Consider the following 20,371-nt stretch of genomic DNA (forward strand, 5'->3'; position numbering starts at 1 on the left):
TACTAATTCTCCTCTCCCTAACTTTAGCAGAGCTAGGGTACAAGTCTAGGTCGTTTAATTCCAAATGTAGTACACTGAATCTGCCAGGTAATATTGCTAACATTAGTATAAATATTATATAACATTTATATATATGTTTAAATTCGTATACCTTCCCCTCTCCAAAAAAAATTCAAAAGCTGGTCATTAGCCAAGTAAGATCACTTACATTCACTGTTAAACAGTATGATCTGCACTCAAAAACCTGGGTCCCAATCCTATCTAGGCCACTTACTACCAATGTAACCTTGAGCAAGTCCTGTCTCCCCTAGGCCTTAGCTTCCTATGTAAAGATAAGGGGGTTAGACTAAATCATTTCTAATATAACTTCTAGCTTAAATCCTATGATTCAAAGGATGATTCTGGAAGCTAAAGAATTTTCTTTTTGCTTTACCTTACTCCAATAAACATGAAGTAGTAGCTCAGATTCATCAACTACATAAATCAGAATGGTAAGGCTGGAAGACACAAAAATATCAATGAATGTATACATCATCTGAAAGACAACGTTCTACAAAATCCTGATGTTCCATATAATAAATACAGGAATTTGTAAGGTAATATCAGCAATATTTTCCATTGAAAATATTGATTATAAAATTATATAAAAATACTGTGGTTCCTATATAATTTGATACATATGCAGCATTTTAGATATGAAAATTACATTTTGCTTCTTCTATGTACTATACATTCCCTAAAAACTCCCCTTCTGCCCTCCTAATTTAAGCTTAATATATTGGAAAAGAACAATAAAGAATAATAAAAAATTATTCTGAAGCTAAATTAGTTGGGGAAACACTGACCTTATACAAACCCTTCATTTTACAGAAGAAACTGGGTTCTAGAAAGGTTAAAATTACTTGCCCAAAATCATCACAAAGCTGATAATCAGTGACAGTCAGGATTAGAACCCAGGTGTCAAAAACCATTGTCTTATCAATTCTACTTAATTAGAATCGTCTAAGAATCCTTGTTTCCAGTATAGAATTCTGACCCATAATAACTTCTGAATAATAGATCTATTTAATTATTTGAACATTTGCTTCTTTTATACTATTATCACATTTCAATAACCTCTTTATACTCCTCCATTGTAATAGATGGTCCTTGCAGTCACATCTCACAGTATATTTTGCTCCTACAGTAGTTCATCTCTTCTATTAAGAGGATGTTTCCTTATTGATTCATAAGGGTATTCATTATCACTTAGGACTGTAAGGACAACAGGGTTATTTGGAAAAAATATGACAAGACCTTTTCCTAAAGAATTTTACTCCTAAGAGAAACTAAGACAAGATGTATTACACAAATGAAGCATCTTCAGGAATTAGATTTTGTTTAAATGACCATGAGGAGTGTGTGTGTGTGTGTGTGTGTTTAATAATCTAAGCTAATTTATAGAGGCTGATATAAATTATTTAAATTTATAAGTTCTTCACAATGTTTCTTAAAACATTACAAAATAATTGAAGCAATTTTTTTTTTCCAGGTACTGTATTTAACTATATACCCTGGCTAAAATGATTAGCTATCTCCTTTTGGATGCTTGCTGACTTTGGATTTTGTGGAGAAGTCCCTAGTTTTTATTGAATGAATAAAAAGAAAAATTAAAAAGTATAGAAATTAAACCTTCGAGTAAGAAAAGGTAGCCTACTTATTGAAAACATGAGGGTAATATTATGATAGACTGTGAAGTCCGGGTTAGTCCCCTGGAGACCTCAGAATCAGCTGGCGTCAGGATAAGCAAAAGTCCTTGGTCTTTAGGGGGAGAAGGGAAGGGGATGAACAAGACTGTCACAAGTTCTCCACAACCTCCCTTCTCTTCCTCCACCTCCAAAATGACTCTGGCTCATCTCACTCCTTCTCCTAATCCCTCTTTACAATTCTCTTAACCCCAAGCATTGAGCTAGCATTAACTGTGAGAAGAGAAATTCCAAACATGCTAATAGTTATTGTCCAATAGGTAATTAGCCTTAAGTGCTTGGTTGTCTGATTCAAGTGCACCTATTCAGAGTTTCAGCTCTTTACATCAATCAATTTTACCTAATTTCATGGTCTTGTTGGCGATTAATTTTTTTACCTGGCAGAAGTGGACTTTTATATTAGAAATATTATATTGGTATCATATTGCTTGTCTTTTCAGTAGATTGGGGGAGGGCTTAGAAAGGAGAAAATTTAGAAATCAAAAGTAAAAACAAAAAGGTGGAAAATAATAATTAGATATTATATGAGGTCTGGAGATGAGAATTATAAGTTGCTTTGGGGGATTTGTGGTCTAAAGACTGTTTCCACTAATATAACCAAACTTAAGATTTCTAGAGCCAGAAAGATGACTAAATAAATAATAATAAATGTATGAGCTGTACTAAACATATTGCTTAGTAGGATTATAGAGCTGGTAGAACCTCATTCCTTTCTTTATCTTGTTTTCATACTTAAGGAATAATTCTACTGTGTACTCCCATTTGTTAAGAAAAGGAGCAGTTTTTTTCCCCTTTTTGCCCAATTCACACAGCTGTCTTTTGCCCATTTCTTAAGAGAATGAATAGAAAATTTAGAAATTTAGAAACCACAGAGAAATAGGAATAGGATTTAGCCAGAGTTATTATCTGAATCATCTTGCTGATAACTTTTTTTATTTTTTAATTTTTTTTAGGATAAGCTTTTGGTTCTTAGGATTTTTTCATAAAGTGTCGTAATTGTTTCTTTTACCCTCAAAATCCTAGACTTTCTGTCCTGAAGAGACTTACACGAACTGATGCTGAGTGAAACTAGCAGGGCCAGGAGATCATTACATACTTGAACAACAATACTATATGATGACCAATTCTGATGGACCTGGCCATCCTCAGCAATGAGATGAACCAAATTAGTTCCAATGGAGCAGTAATGAACTGAACCAGCTACGCCCAGCGAAAGAACTCTGGGAGATGACTAAAAACCATTCCATTGAATTCCCAATCCCTATATTTTTGCCCACCTGCATTTTTTATTTCCTTCACAGGCTAATTGTATAATATTTCAGAGTCCGATTCTTTTTGTACAGCAAAATAACAGTTTGATCATGTATACTTATTGTGTATCTAATTTATATTTTAATATATTTAACATCTATTGGTCATCCTGCCATCTGGGGGAGGGGGTTGGAGGAAGGAGGGGAAAAATTGGAACAAGAGGTTTGGCAAATGTCAATGCTGTAAAGTTACCCATAAATATATCCTGTAAATAAAAGGCTATTAGAATTAAAAAAAAAAAAAAAAATCCTAGCCTTTCTCTCTCTCTCTCTCTCTCTCTCTCTCTCTCTCTCTCTCTCTCTCTCTCTCTCATATATATATATATATATATATATATATATATATATATATATAAAATTTTTTTTTTTTTTTTTTGGTTTCTAAGTACTCTAGTAGTAAGTTTCAGGTGATGAAATCATTGTTAACAGTCTTTTTTGGCATCATTTTGAGGTACAATTAGTCATTTTAAAATGGTATCATTAGTTTTGTGTTATCCATGTATTCCATTGGGCTCTTTTTTTAAAAAATTTATTTTAATAGTCTTTTATTTTTCCAAATATCTGCAAAGATAGTTTTCAGCATTCACCTATGTAAATTCTCCTGTTCCAAATCCCCCCCCCCCTTAGTCCCTCCCATAGACAGCAAGCATTTCAGTATAAAACTGTGCAGTTCTTTTAAGCATATTTCCATATTTGTCATGCTGTGCAAGAAAAATAAGATCAAAAGAGGAAAGAAAAAAAATAAGAGGGGAAAAAAAAAGAACAACCAATGACAACCCCCAAAAAAAAAAAGTGAAAAGAGCCCCATCCGTCAGAATTGATCATCACATAATCTTGTTGTTGCTATGTACAATGTTCTTTTGGTTCTACTCACTTCACTTTCTATCCGTTCATGTAAGTTTCTCCAGGCTTTTCTGAAATCAGTCTGCTAATCATTTCTTACAGAACAATAATAGTCCATTATGCCATTACTTATTCAGTTACTCTCTGATTAGTGGGAATCCACTCAGTTTCTAGTTCCTTGTCACTACAAAAAAGGCTTCCACAAACTTTTTTGCACATTGGGTTATTTTCTCCATAGGATTATTATTCTTCAGTATATTTGTGATCTCAGAGAAGAGTACTGTCTTCATTGGTCCAGGTGACATCCAAATCTTATATGATCTATGTTCTTCATAGATTTCCAACAAAGGATCTTTCCCATATTGTTTTTTGCTTTACCTACCTCCTTTTCTTACTACACATTTGATTATATCCATGTGCTGTCTCTTCTTTATAAGCCATCATTGGAAATATATCAGTTGTACCCATCATGCATCTGTTCATTACTTTGTAGAACATTTATGTTCTAACCATTGGAAAATATTTCTGAAATAGGCTCTTAACTCCCTAAATTTTTTTTTTTTTGACAGTTCTTATTCATGTTAATGGATAGATGCTTGTTAGATGGATAGATGGTTGTTGCTTGAGAATACCGTAAATGTGAAAAATACGAGAAATAGTGATGAAAGAAATACAATTAAAATAATCTTGGCAGTGTTATATTTATTTTAAATTTTAATTCTCTTGTTATATTTCCTAAATATTTTCTTAAAAATAGATCTTTTTCTTGTCACTTCTATGCCTATACCCCAAAGCAGATCAAAGACATCTCTCTGTGAAAGAATATGCACAATTTAGTTTCAAGTAGTTTTCTAAACTGGATAGACCAATCCACATTTCTAAGAATATGTTAATGTGCCTTTGTTCCTGTAGCCCCTCCAATTTGTCATTTTCTGTTTTTGTAATATTCCGTCAAACTGATGGGCAGCCTCAGTGTTGCTTTAATTTTCATTTTTCTAATTATTGTCATTTTTTCCTATGGCTATTTAGTAGATTGGATTTTTTTCCTTTAAAAACTGCCTGCTCATATGTTTTGGACAGTTTTGCTTTTCTATCTCCAGTGCTTAGCATAGTGCTTTGCATTTAGTAAGTGCTTACTAAATACTTTTTCGTTCATTCATTCTTGTACATTAGGATTACTCTGGCATCTGTTTGACGGATGAGTTATAGAAGAGATGAGACAGAGACACTAATTAGGATGTATTACAGCAGTCTAGGCAAAAAAAATCTCAACTTAGAGTATTTGAAGTTGGAGTGGATTGGGAGCATGGAATATAAAGGTATAGAATTGACAGATCATAGGAATATTTATTTATATTTGATTTTGTCCATGTCCTTGTTTCTGCTTTTGTCTCATTTCTGGGATAAATGAACTATCTTCTATGTTGTTCTAGAACGTCCTATCCCCTTTGATCATATGATGTATGAACATCTACAAAAGTGGGGGCCCCGAAGAGAAGAAGTAAAATTTTTCCTCCGTCATGAGGATTCCCCAACTGAGAGCAATGAACAAGGTATGTATATTTATTTTAAATGAAAAATTTGAAGATCTGAATGTTGTATTTACTCGTTAAACTTCTTCTCCCCCACCCCTAATGATTGTATGCCTAACATCTCTTTAATATTTGTCATTACAACCTGCAATTACAGTATTCAAGGGGGGAGGGGGGAGGGAACCTAATACTTCACAAGACACAACCCATTTCATTTTGGGGTAGCTCTAATTGTTAGAATTTTTTTTTTTCTTGTACACTTCACTTTTTTTTATATAATGTATTAAAGGTGTCTGGAATATTGTTCCCTAAACTCTCTGATTTGTTTTACCCAACCTGCACTCACCTAACAAGGTCTGGGTTCCTAGAGAAGATTCACTACCATTTGGTTTTTCTCAGACTTAAAATTTCCTAGGGGTTGCCTGTTGTGAGAAAAGTATACTCCTTTTACATGTTATTTTACCTGTTGTGACTTTACTGAAGGGCTTTCCTTTACAAAAAAGCAAATCACTAATAATTATGACACATTTAGATTTTTAACATAACTCTTGACTTAGTAGTAAATAATAACATCGTAGTGACTTATATATCAATGTAAATGCAGATTAATAAATCTGTCACAGTCCATACATAAAGCTGGGGTCACATTCTCCAGCCATTGTACTCAGTATCTGTGGAAGAACGTGGCCACATACTTATAGAAGCTTGGCAAGTAAATACTTCAATAAGGAAAACTAATGTTCTTGGCGTGACTCACAACTCTGGAATTCAGGCTTTTAATTCACTGGTCCCTTTAGGAACATCTGTGTACCACAGGAAGTTGCCTATTTGCTAATTGCTCCCTTTCTAATCTAGTTGGGCAGATTTATTCTCAAATCAATAAAGCATTTGCAACACCATTTTTAACCTCGAATTTGTGAAATTGTTCTTTAAAAATATTGTGATAACTATTTTAAAATAACTTGTTTCTTTTGTAATCCTTTATATTTTATATAGTTTAAAATTTTTTTTTCAGAAAAAGTGTTCATAGGTTTTATCAAATTTACAAAGGAGTCTTTCACATAAAAAAAAGTTAAGAAAATTTGATTTGTAAGCTCTTTCAACTGAATTACCCTGAGAAAGAATTATAGTCTTAATCTAGTCAATATTTTCCTTTAAGGTAGCCTATTACAAAAGCTCATTAGCCTGGCTCTCTTTGGACAATGTAAGCAAGCCCAGACAGCTATTCACTAACTAACTTGCTGCTTCTTAAGGAAGTTCTTACAGAGCCAAGACCATCTTCACTTGGCAAGTTATTTATTATTATTTTTTTCTTTCTTATTACTCAGAGCCACCTCAAATCAAAACTTCTAGTATAAAGTGACTCATCTCTTTTAATTATGCAAAAACTCCCCTATAAAATCAAATCTTATTTAGCCTTTCTGTAGTCTACAAGCATTCATTTTGAATTTTAACTTTTTAAATTCATGCAAAAATAATTTGAGGTACCACCATGCTTTGCAACTTCAAATATTGCAGTTTTCACAGCTCTTAGTTCAGTCTCTGAAATGTTTGTTTTTGCTTACAATTTTTTTTTTTAAATAATAACTTTTTATTGACAGAACCTATGGCAGGGTAATTTTTTACAACATTATCCCTTGCACTCACTTCTGTTCTGATTTTTCCCTCCCACCCTCCACCCCTTTCCCTAGATGGCAAGCAGTCCTATATATGTTGAATATGTCGTAGTATATCCTAGATACAATATATGTGTGCAGAACCAAACAGTTTTCTTGTTGCACAGGGAGAATTGGATTCAGAAGGTAAAAATAACCCGGGAAGAAAAACAAAAGTGCAAACAGTTTACATTCATTTCCCAGTGTTTTTTCTTTGGATGTTTTGCTTACATTTTTAATAAATAAAAATTCTCCCCCCTCCTTTAAATTATCAGACTGTTAATGTGTCAACCTTGGTGCAGTCAGTAGTATCAATTTCAAATAGAGAGGATAAGTGACTTAAATTTCTCAGTGCTGTAGAAAATGCTTTAAGACTAGATTGAAACTGCATATTTATTGACTCGGAAAATTATAAATTAATAATTATCTATGTTGCATTGGAATTTTATTTCTTTTGATAAATACTATGCACATTTTAATCTATTGTAGCAACTTTTGCAGGTAAATTTGACACTGACTTTACAAGATAATTTCAACCTTTTATATTTGTCATAGTTCTTTTTCTTTTCATCATCATGTTGTATGCTAATTTTTAATCCTTCCTAAAATGTGGTTTCAAAACTGAACAGAACTCTACAAGAATAGGATAATCCAGGAACATTTATGACTTAATTTGTTCTGTATATTCTTTATCTCTCCCCTTAAAAAATTATTTTTTTTCATATTACCTTAATTTTCTTATGTATTTCTCCTCTCCTTGCTAGATCATACCTAAATGAAATCCAGTATTATATTAACTATTTTGTCTTCTGCATCATATTTTTCAGACACTGAGCTTTCAACTCACTACACCCTCAGATTTTTTTGATCAGCACCTTTGCAACCTACTGTTCAGGTATATGAGAGGAAGAGAGAAGAGTATTAAGTGGATAGAAAGTTGGATTTGGCCACAGGAAGGTGTAGGCTTAATTCCTGTTTTTGACACATTCTACTCTTTGACCCTGATAAGTCACTTAAATTTCTCAGTGCTCTAAGAAATGCTCTAAGGCTGTAGATTGAAGAACAGTTACTGACCTGCAGTTGTGGAATGATTTTATTTGGTAGTTACCTTTTCCAATTAAAGCATAGGGTTAACCACTGTACCTTTATAGCTGCCTTTCTCTCACCCTCCAGTCCTTCATGTTAGACTTGTAAAGTTGATTAAATTATCAGTATTAAAAATAAAAAGGGAGAATTCAGCACCAAAGAAGAACTCAAAAGAATTATTAGGGGGGGACAGCTAGATGGGACAGTGGATAGAATACTGGTCCTGAAGTCAGGAGGACCCGAGTTCAAATCTGACCTCAGACACTTAATACTTCCTAGCTTCATGACCCTAGGTAAATCATTTAACCCCAATTGCCTCAGCAAAACAAACAAACCAAAAAACCCAAAGAATATCAGGAACTATTTTGCCCAATTATATGCCAATAAAATCTGTCAATTTTAGTGAAATTGGTATATATTTACAAAAATGTAAATTGCCCAGATTAACAGAAATTGGAAATAGAATACTTAAGTAACCCTATCTTAGAAGTAGAAATTGAACAAGTCATCATTGAACTCCCTAAAAATAAAACTCCAGGGTCAAATGGGTTTACAAGTGAATTTTACCAAACATTTAAAAGAGCAAGTAATTCTAGTACTTATATAAACTATTTGGAAAAATAGGCAGAATCCTACAAATTTCCTTTTATAACACAAGTGTGGTATTGATATTTATTTATTTATTTTTATTATGGCTTTTTATTGACAAAACATATGCATGGGTAATTTTTCAGTGTTGATCCTTGCAAAAACTTCTGTTCCAACTTTTCCCCTTCTTCCCTACACCCCTTCTCCTAGACGGCAGATAGTCCCATACATGTTAAATATGTTAAAGTATATGTTAAATAAATATATGTACATATTTTTATATAGTTGTTTTATATTTTACACAATATAATATTCCTGTTGGTTTTCTGGAGGTCTCTGGACCAGCCTTTGCTTCAGCAGAGTAATCGCCACGAGAATAGCCAGAGATAAAGTCCAAATTCGTTATTATCTCCTTCACAGTCTAGTTTCCTTGCCTGGGCTAGCTTTCTTAAGGTCCTTCAGAATGTGTCTTGCTTTCTGTGGGGGAAGCAAGAGGACCACCCCAATGGTCTCTGTCTTGAAGTCTGTCTCAATCCAAGGGCTTGTGCTCTAGCCTCCAACCAACACAAAGATGGGAGATGGAATGAATGTCTCTCCTTGACTGAGAACTTGAGCTCCTGCCTCCAGTCCTCTGTCTTCTCTGAGTCTGTCCTACTTCCTCTCTGAGTCTTGTCTCTGGCTGAGTTTGTCCAGTTTATATGCAGTATACTGAGTATAAGCCAATCATTATATCACTAGGGAACCATTATTTGTTGTAATATTAAATCAATCATACTGAACTAGAGAACTATTAATCACCATGCTAAACTAGATAACCATTGTCTTATCAATGCCACTTAGTTAACACCTTGTATCCTGGTTTCAGAGTTCTGGCCCATTACACACAAGATAAATCGGATTTAGAAAGAAGGTTAAAAATAACCTGGGAAGAAAAACAAAAATGCAAGCAAACGATAACAGAGTGTAAATGCTATGTTGTGGTTCAAACTCATTTTCCAGGGTTCTTTCACTGGGTATAGCTAGTTCTGTCCATTACTGATCAATTGGAACTGATTTGGATCCTCTCATAAGACATAGCATCCATTCTTATTGAAAATACTAGAAGGCATAGGAAAAATGAAACCTTCCTTAAAATGATAAATAGTATCTCTAAAATTATCAGCAAGCATTATTATTTATGGGGGTAAGCGGGAAGTTTTTCCAGTAACATCAGGAATGAAATGAAGCAAGGATATCCATGATCACAATTATCATTAAGTGTTGTCCTAAAAATGTTAGCTTTAACAATATGATAAGAAAAATAAATCAAAGGAATTAGAATAGGCAATAATATATTGCATATGCAATGCGATATATAGTATATTTAGAGAATTCTAGGGTGTTGATTGAACTAGTTGACATAATTAGCAACTCTAGCAAAGCTGTAAGATATAAAATAAGCCCACATAATCATCAGCATTTCTAAATATAACCAACAAGGCCCAGTAACAGGATAAAAAGTGTTATGCCACAGTTCTCTTTTATTTTCCTGAATCAGTTTCCCTAATTATCCTGACCCAGTTCTGCCTTGGTTTCCCTCTTTATCAGAATACTTGATAGAACATCAAAATGCCTCTCCCCATCCCATGTCCAGGGTGCCTCCCCCTGATTATGTCATTCCCTCTCCAGAGGCTCGCCCCACCCTGTCCGAATCCCATTCCCACTCTCAGTACCCTGACTCCACCTCTGCCTCAGTCCACCCTCTGCATCTGAGCCAAGTGTATATATGTCATTGAGAAACTCACATTGTTTGCTGGATTCTTGGAGATGCTAGTCTCATTCAGCCCTGGGACCAAAAATGGATCCATAGGTCCCAGTGTATCTCTCCATTTAATAAATTATTAAATACATTCTAATCTCTGTCTTGCTCAGTTTCTCTGGCATTACAAAAGAAAAATTCCATTTTAAATAAACCCAGATGATATAAAATATTTGGGAGCCTACTTGCCAAGACAAACCCAGGAACTATATGAACACAGTTACAAAACAGTTCACACAAATAAAATCAGAACTAAACAATTGGGGGAAAAAAAACTTAATTACTCATAAGATAAGCTGAACCAATATGATAAAATGACATTTCTATCTAAATTAATTTTCTTATTCAATGCCATGCCAGACTATCACAAACTTAATGTATAGAGTTAGAAAAAATAACAAAATTCAAGGAAGAACAAAAGGTCAGCATCATCAAGGGAATTAATGGGGAAAAAAAATGTGAAGGAAAATGATCTTGGCAATATCGGATCTAAAACTATATTAGAAAGCTATAATCATCAGAACTATCCAGTATTGGTTAAGAAATAGTGGTAGATCAGTGGAAATACAGTGATTAAAAACCATAGTAACCTAGTATTTGATAAACCCAAAGACCCCATCTTCTAGGAAAAGAACTCACTATTTTACAAAAATTGCTGGAAAAACTAGAAAACAATATGGCAGAAACTAGATATAGACTAATGGCGTTACATCATGTACCAAGATAATAGGTACACTGGTTTAGCATAAAGAGTGATACTATAAATGGGAGAGCATACAGAGAAAGGGAAAATTTATGATCAAGCAAGAAAGAGATCATTATGAAATATAACATAGATTTTGATTATTAAATTAAACAGTTTTTACACAAACAAAAACAGTGCAACCAAGGAAGGAAAACGGAAATCTAGGAAACATTTTGTAATATGTATCCCTAATAAAGGCCTCATTTCTTAAATATATAAAGAACTGAATCAAATTTATAAGCATACAAATCATTCCCCTCTTGATAGTCAAAGGATATGAAAGAGCAATTTTCTTATGAAGAAACCAAAGCGATCTGTAGTCATGAAAAAAATGCTCTAAATCGCTATTGATTAGGGAAATGATAATTAAAACAACTCTGAGGTACCACCTCATATTTATTAGATTGACCAATATAACAGAAAAGGAAATTGATAAATGTTGGAGAGGATGTGGGAAAATTGGAACACTAAAGCATTTTTGGTAGAGTTGTGAACCAATCTAGCAGTTCTGGAGAGCAGTTTGGAACTATGTTCAAAGGACAACTAAACTGTGCGTGCCTTTTGATCCAGCAATACTATTAGATACGTGTCCCAAAGAGATTTTTTAAAAAGGGGAAAGGATCTACTTATATAGAAATATTTATAGCAGTGCTTTTTGTGCTGGCAAAGAACTGGAAATTGAAGAGGTGCCTATGAATTGGAGAATGGCTGAACAAGTTGTGGTATGAATATAATTAAATGCCTTTCTACATGACAAAGACTTACATGAACTCATGCTGAATTAAGTGAGCAAAACCAGGAGAACATTGTATATAGTAACAATAACGTTGTATGATTACCTGTGAATAACTAAACTATTCTCAGCAACACAATGATCCAAGACAATTCCAAAAGGCGCAGAGAAAAAATGCTACTCGCATCCCAAGAAAGAATTGATGGAGTCAAAATACAGACCAAAGCATACTATTTTCATTTTTTTTTTCATGACTTTTTCTTTTGATCTGTTTCTTTCACAATATGATTTATATGGAAGTGATTTGCATGATGCACATTTATAACCTATATCGAATTAATTTTTGTTATAGGGAAGGACAAGATTGCATAAGGGTGGGGGAAAAAATGACTATTTTGCCCTCTGGTTGTAGTGTATCAGAGCAGTTTTCCTTGATGGTCTCTTTACATAATGCTATCCAGGCTTTATTTTGATTGTGGCCAATTAGCTTTTCTATTCCTTTTCTCATTTGATTAATTCTACTTTTCAAGGAATTGTTTTCTTCAGTGGATTTTTTCCCTTCTTTTTCCAAACTGTTGACTCGCATTCATCTCTCTTAATTTTTCTTCAATTTCTCGTATTAAAATCCTTTATGTACTTAAAAGAAGCCTCTTTGGGCTTGAGACCAATTCATATTACTCTTTGAAATTTTCCATGTGGGCATTTTGTCCTCTTCTGAGTTGGTATTTCGGTCTTCCCTCTCACTATAGTAACTTTTTGTGGTTAAGGTTCTTTTCTGTTTCTTGTTCACTTTCTTATTTTTCTATTTAATGATTTTTAAAGTCAATTTCTGTTCCTGGGATGCAGGCAACACTGTCTCAATCTTCTTGTGTTACTCTGAGCCTTGGCTTTGAGTACAGGAGCCCCTTGTGTTTGGAGCTTGCTCACAGTAGGGGGTTACCCAACCTACTCTCTGTGGGCAACAACCTGGTTTCCTGGGCTGGTAGTTTGCCTTATGCACTGGGACTGGAGGTTGCCCCACAGATCTACTCTGCTACAGAGGCAGGACGGAGGGTGGACTCAGTTGCTGATCTGCTGTGATTAAGACTCTTCTAACTGGCTTTCCTGGACACTGTTTGAGCTGGACAAACATCCCTTTCACTGCAGTGAGATTGAACTTTCTTGAAGTCCTTCAATCTATCTTGAGCTGAAGAATGGTTTCATTCCATCAGACTCGGTTCAGAGGCTTGGTTTGTATTGTTTTTGAGGGAAACTGGGAAAGCTCGAGCATCTTCCTGGTTTCATTCCGTCTTGGCTTCATCCCTGGATCTCTTTAGGGACTAACATTAAAAGAGTCTAATATTGAGAATACTAGCTAACTATTCTAAGTGCTAAGTTATAATATTGTAGGCCATATTTCTTCTTGAGTGGGGGAAAAAAAGCTAAGAAATAATTTTAAATAAATGAATTTTAAGATTAGATGATAAATTGAATGAATTGAGATTTATACTTCTCTATAGACAACGAATTTTATTGAACAAGCTGATTTACAAAGCTGCTGTATTTGAGACCATATTATAACAATTTGTTTTGTATCTACTGCAGTACATGGAAGTATGTCTTTTTTCTTAAAATGTTTTTTGGGTGATTAATATTTTTCTACTGTTGAGTGTTCAATATGTACTGGCCTAAAAACTGTCCTTTTGGACACCCTATGTGGAGTTAAAAGGCGTTTCTTAATAATAGCTTACCAGCTTTGATGCTTTATGAAACTTCAGTTGTAGAGGAACAGTGGCTTAGCTTTAATCTTAAATGAGATGTTGTGTATTTTTGGTTTTGAGCTGTTATGTAGTAAAAATAACATTGGACTTGGAGGCTAGTCATGTAGGTTTGACTCTCAAATCTGCTGTTTACAACTGTGGTGACTTCAGGCTGGTCACTTCCCAGCCTGTTTTCTCTTTTAAAATTAAAGCTGTTGGACTAGGTTCTTCCTGAGATTCTCATCCAGCTCACAAATCCCTAGGTTGTGTGATTTGATTCTCATGACTGTCACTGTGTCATGCACATAACTAGGCTTGTAACAAATGTTTAATGAGTTAAATACAATTAACAAACTGGGGGAATCTATTTAACATTTGAAATTTTTAGTAAGATTGATACTTATTCCTTTCTAGGTGGCCGTCAGATCCAAGATCAAAGAAATCAAAGAAATGGAATAAGTACATCTGCAGAGAAACATACTGAAAATGGGGTAGGTAACATTGAATACAATTTAATACTTTTAAAGTAGCTCTGTCTTTAAACTTGACATATATTCTTTGGTCAGGTGCTAAAGAAGATACTAATTTATATTTGAGGAACAAGTATAAAGAAAAGTATAAAGCAACAGATCAGTATAAAGTCTGTCTAAACTGAAACAGTGATCAAGTGAGACTTGGCCTCAGAACTATTGTTGACCAATCAGTGACAAGCCAGAGTGACTTGGATTTAAGGCATGATCCAGTAGCTCCATTAACATCCCAGTGAGCTTTATCAAAACCTTTTTTTTCCCTCAGTGCTGTATTTCAAGAAATTATAAATGAAAGTACATGGAGCAAAAATAATGTTATTTTTTTTCCTAAAAGATAGAATAGTTCTGCTCATTTTACTCAGCAACAGTTCATAGAATTCTTTCCAGGTATTCCTGAAATCACCCTGCTCATCATTTATTATAGAACAGTATTATTCCTTTACATTCATATACCACAATATAAGCCATTTTCTTTTTTCTTTTCTTTTTTTTTAAATAGCTTTTTATTTACAAGTTATATGCATGGGTAATTTTACAGCATTGACAATTGCCAAACCTTTTGTTCCAATTTTTTCCCTCCTTCCCCCCAGCCCCTCCCCTAGATGGCAAGATGAGCAATATGTGTTAAATATATTAAAGTATAAATTAAATACAAAATAAGTATACATGACCAAACTGTTATTTTGCTGTACAAAAAGAATCGGACTCTGAAATATTAGCCTGTGAAGGAAATCAAAAATGCAGGCAGGCAAAAATAATAGGGATTGGGAATTCAATGTAATGGTTCTTAGTCATCTCCCAGAGTTCTTTCGCTGGGTGTAGCTGGTTCAGTTCATTATTGCTCCATTGGAACTGATTTGGTTCATCTCATTGCTGAAGATGGCCAGGTCCATCAGAATTGATCATCATATAGTATTGTTGTGGAAGTATATAATGATCTCCTGGCTCTACTCATTTCGCTCAGCATCAGTTCATGTAAGTCTCTCCAGGCCTTTCTGAAATCATCCTGTTGGTCATTTCTTACCAAACAATAATATTTCATAATATTCATATACCACAATTTATTCAGTCATTCTCCAATTGATGGGCATCTTCTCAGTTTCCAGTTTTTGGCTACTACAAAGAGGACTGCCACAAACATTCTTGCACATACAGGTCCCTTTCCCTTCTTTAAGGTCTCTTTGGGATATAAGCCCAATAGTAACACTGCTGGATCAAAGGGTATGCACAGTTTGATAACTTTTTGAGCATAGTTTCAAATTGCCCTCCAGAATTGTTGGATGTATTCACAATTCCACCAACAATGTATTAATGTCCCTATTTTCCCACATCCCCTCCAACATTCCTCATTATCTTTCCCTGTCATTCTGGGCAGTCTGACAGGTATGTAGTGGTATCTCAGAGTTGTCTTAATTTGCATTTCTCTGATTAATAGTGACTCGGAGCATCTTTTCATATGGCTAGAAATAGTTTCAATTTCTTCATCTGAGAATTGTCTGTTCATATCTTTTGACCATTTATCAATTGGAGAATGGCTTGATTTCTTATAGAGTCAATTATGGCCTTTATCAGAACCTTTGACTATAAAAATGTTTTCCCAGTTTATTGCTTCCCTTCTAATCTTGTCTGCATTAGTTTTGTTTGTACAAAAACTTTTCAATTTGATTTAATCAAAATTTTCTATTTTGTGATCAGTAATGATCTTTAGTTCTTCTTTGGTCATAAATTCCTTCCTCTTCTACAGGTCTGAGAGCTAAACTATCCTGTGTTCCTCCAATTTATTTATAATCTCATTCTTTATGCCTAGGTCATGAACCCATTTTGACCTTATCTTGGTGTACGGTGTTAAGTGTGGGTCGATGCCTAGTTTCTGCCATACTAGTTTCCAATTTTCCCAGAAATTTTTGTCAAACAGTGAGTTCTATCCCAAAAGTTGGGGTATTTGGGTTTGTCAAACACTAGAGTATTAAGGTTATTGACTGTTTTGTCCTTTGAATCTAACCTATTCCACTGATCAACTAATCTATTTCTTAGCCAATACCAAATGGTTTTGGTAACTGCTGCTTTATTATAAATTTTAGATCTGTTAAGCTAGGCCACCTTCATTTGATTTTTTTTTTCCATTAATTCCCTTGAAATTCTTGACCTTTTGTTTTTCCATATGAATTTGTTGTTATTTTTTCTAAGTCATTAAAATAGTTCTTTTGGGAGTCTGATTGGTATAGCGCTAAATAAATAGATTAGTTTAGGTAGTATTGTCATCTTTATTATATACGCTTGCCCTATCCAAGAACATTTAATATTTTTCCAGTTGGTCAGATCATACTTAATTTGTGTGGAAAGTGTTTTGTAGTTTTGCTCATAAAGTTTCCAATTTTCCCTTGGCAGATAGATTCCTAAGTATTTTATACTATCAGTAGTTATTTTAAATGGAATTTCTCTTTGTAACTCTGTTGGATTTTGTTAGTGATATATAAGAATGCTGATGACTTTATGGGTTTATTTTATATCCTGCAACTTTGCTAAAGTTGTGGATTATTTCTAACAACTTTTTAGTAGAATCTCTGGGGTTCTCTGAGTATACCATCATATCAGCAAAGAGTGATAATTTGTTTTCCTCATTGCCTCCTCTAATTCCTTTAATCTCTTTCTCAACTTTCAAGTAAGCTAGCAAAGCTAGAATTTCTAATACAATATTGAATAGTAATGGTGATAGTGGGCAACCTTATTTCACTCCTGATCTTATTGGGAATGGTTGCAGGTTTTCCCCAGTACATATGATGCTTACTGATGGTTTTTAATAGATGCTACTGATTATTTTAAGGAAAAGTCTATTTATTCCTATACTCCCAAGTGTTTTTAATAGCATTGGATGTTGGATTTTATCAAATGCTTTTTCTGCCTCTATTGAGATGATAATATGGTTTTTTATTAATTTGGTTATTAATATGGCCAATTATACTGATTGATAGTTTTTCTAATATTAAACCAGCCCTGCATTCCTGGTATCAATCCTATTTGATCATGGTGTATTATCCTGGAAGATGATTTCCTGTAGTCCTTTTGCTAATATCTTATTTAAGATTTTAGCATCAATATTCATTAGGGAGATTGGTCTATAATTTTCTTTCTCTATTTTCAACCTACCTGGTTTAGATATCAGTACCGTGTCTGTGTCATAAAAGGAATTTGGTAGGGCTCCTTCATTGCCTATTTTATCAAATAGTTTATATAGCATTGGGGCTAATTGTTCTTTAAATGTTTGGTAGAATTCACATGTAAATCCATCTGGTCCTGGGGATTTTTTCTTAGGGAGTTGATTAATAGCTTGTTCTATTTCTTTTTCTGAAATGGAACTATTCAAGCAATTTACTTCCTCCTCTATTAATCTGGGAAGTCTATATTTTTGAAGGTAGTCATCCATTTCACTTAGGTTATCAAATTTATTGGCATAAAGTTGGGCAAAGTTTCTCTAATTTCCTCTTCATTGGTGGAAAGTTCTCCCTTTTCATTTTTAAGACTACTAATTTGATTTTCCTCCCTCCTTTTTCTAATCAGATTTACCAAAGGCTTATCTATTTTATTGGTTTTTTCATAAAACCAACTCTTAGTTTTATTTATTAGTTTAATAGTTTTTTGTTTTTTTTAATTTCTCCTTTTAATTTTAGAATTTCAAATTTAGTATTTGATTGGGGATTTTTAATTTGGTCTCTTTCTAGCTTTTTTAGTTGCAAGCCCAATTCATTGATCTTCTCTTTCTCTATTTTATTCAAGTAAGCCACTAAGGATATAAAATTTCCTCTTATTACTGCTTTGGCTTCATCCCACAAATTTTGGTATGATGTCTCATTGTTGTCATTATCTTGAGTGAAATTATTAATTGTGTCTATAATTTGCTATTTCACCCAGTCCTCCTTTAAGATGAGATTATTTAGTTTCCAATGACTTTTTGGTCTACCCCTAACATTTTGTTGAATGTAATTTTTATTGCATTGTGATCTGAAAAGAAAGCATTTACTATTTCTGCCTTCCTGCATTTAATTTTGAGGTCTTTATATCCTAATATATGGTCAATTTTTGTATAGGTTCCATGACATGCTGAGAAGAAAATATATTCCTTTCTGTCTCCCTTCAGTTTTCTCCAATGATCTATCATAGCTAATTTTTCTAATATTCTATTTATCTCTTTAATTTCTTTCTTATTTGTTTTGTGATTTGATTTATCTAATTCTGAGAGTGCGAGGTTGAGATCTCCCATGATTACAGTTTTGCTGTCTATTTCTTCTTGCAACTCTCTTATCTTCTCCTTTAGGAAGTTAGATGCTATACCACTTGGTGCATATGATATTGATAAGCCATTTTCTAATAGATGGACATCCCCTTATGAAAAAAATGGGGCCAAGAGAGGGTAAATGACTTGCCCAGTATCCCAAAGTGTCAAAGGTAGTATTTAAATTCAGGACTTCTTGAATCTTCATGTAGTATTCTTCCCGTTATGCTATGCTGCCTTTGGGTCAGTTCATGGAGTAGGCGTTCCTGTAAGGTAGATCCACTGTGTGCTTGAATTCATATACTAAATTCATATTCTTTAAGCAATTAATATATTTATATACATAATTTTATATACATAATTGATTAGTTCATATAGCATATTCACCTTGGATGAATTTAAAATTTTAAAAATAATCCACATTGAAACTAGGCAGTATATAGTTGGTAGAACTGTGAAATGGGTCAGCTGTTCTGGAAAACATTTTGGAATTATACAAAAAATAAATTGCTAAACAGTGAAAATTGTTTGATTCAAAAACTGCATTCATGACAGAAATGTATCCCAAAAATGTCAGACTTAAAAAGAAAAGTCCCACATTTATGGAAATATTCATGGCACTACTTATCGATTGGAAAATGTTGAACAAACTGTGATTATGTGAATATGAAGCAATATTATTTTGTTGTAGGAAATAAGTAAATTCATGGGAACATGGGAAGGCTTGCATGAACTATATACAAGGACTAATTTTGGATATCCAAGAAATTTTACTGCAGTCTTAACCTTTAATAACTTCAGAAATATAAATGCAATAAATATAAACATAATTCAAAGGATTAATTTAAAACAAGAATATTGATAGAGTTTAAAAATTAAAATTCACCATAGCTGACATCTTATTATGTGTATCATAGTTAATTTTTGACTTAAGTTAATTGTTGATCAGTGATTGAAGAGATTGCATTTTTAATTTTAGCCATAAGGTCATCCAAAGAATGAAGTTTGGCTGCATCTATTACAGTTTTGACAGTACCATGTAAGAAAAAGTTAGTTATAATTCAGATGATCATGGTAAAATAAGACATTCATCCACTTGTCCAAGGGACACATTGTTCAGAAACTTACATACATAATGCTCCTGCTAAAAACATATTTCAAATTTCACACTACTAAATAAGTGTAAAAGAAATGTAAATAATTAAATTTTCAAATGATGTCTTTTTTACGTTTTGTGGCATTCAGGCTTTCTAAAGTTATTCAAATTAAGAACTACATCAAAACTTTTGGGATACCCTGTATTAATAACATTTAAAAACCAAATTGACATTGATTTCAGAGTAATGTGATGAAATAGTTTCCTCTCAGTGGAGTCAGGCAGTTTTGCTTTGTTTCTCTTTTATTACAAGGAATGATAGTGTATTATGATGAGGGAGTAAATTGAGAGATGGGGCCTAATCTGTCAAACAGTGTATTTATTGTATTTAAATACTTCTTTGTTACAGGGAGAGAGGGAGGTTGGGATGACTATTGGAAAGTGACAGTGATTTTAAAAATTAAATTAAAAAATGAATAGCCTTCATTCAGAAAATGAGATAGATTTATTGTACTGTTTCAGATGAAGGACGGATAGTTTAAAGTTCAAGAGTTTAATCGGCTTACTCTTATGCAACACATGACATTTATTCTTTGTTGTTGGAATTGGAAAAGTGCCTATTTTAGAAAAATGCCAGCACTAGAGAATGGTGGAAAACTTGAGAAGCTTAAAGTAATCCAATGTTTTTTATGGTGAATATG

At 33.5% G+C, this 20,371-nt stretch overlaps 1 protein-coding gene across 4 annotated transcripts in view; it reads left to right on the forward strand.

The window, feature by feature from the left end:
- Positions 1-20,371, forward strand: part of PPP1R13B (protein phosphatase 1 regulatory subunit 13B) — a 120,081-nt gene that overhangs the window by 50,546 nt on the left and 49,164 nt on the right. For all 4 annotated transcript variants that reach the window (XM_031953156.1, XM_031953158.1, XM_031953155.1 and 1 more), the window contains exons 3-4: positions 5,332-5,451; positions 14,189-14,265. In XM_031953156.1, coding sequence (XP_031809016.1) covers positions 5,332-5,451; positions 14,189-14,265 — 197 coding nt within the window. The remainder of the gene's footprint in view (positions 1-5,331; positions 5,452-14,188; positions 14,266-20,371) is intronic.

The sequence above is a fragment of the Sarcophilus harrisii genome, chromosome 2 (assembly GCF_902635505.1).
Source record: "Sarcophilus harrisii chromosome 2, mSarHar1.11, whole genome shotgun sequence".
Taxonomy (NCBI): Eukaryota; Metazoa; Chordata; class Mammalia; order Dasyuromorphia; family Dasyuridae; genus Sarcophilus; species Sarcophilus harrisii.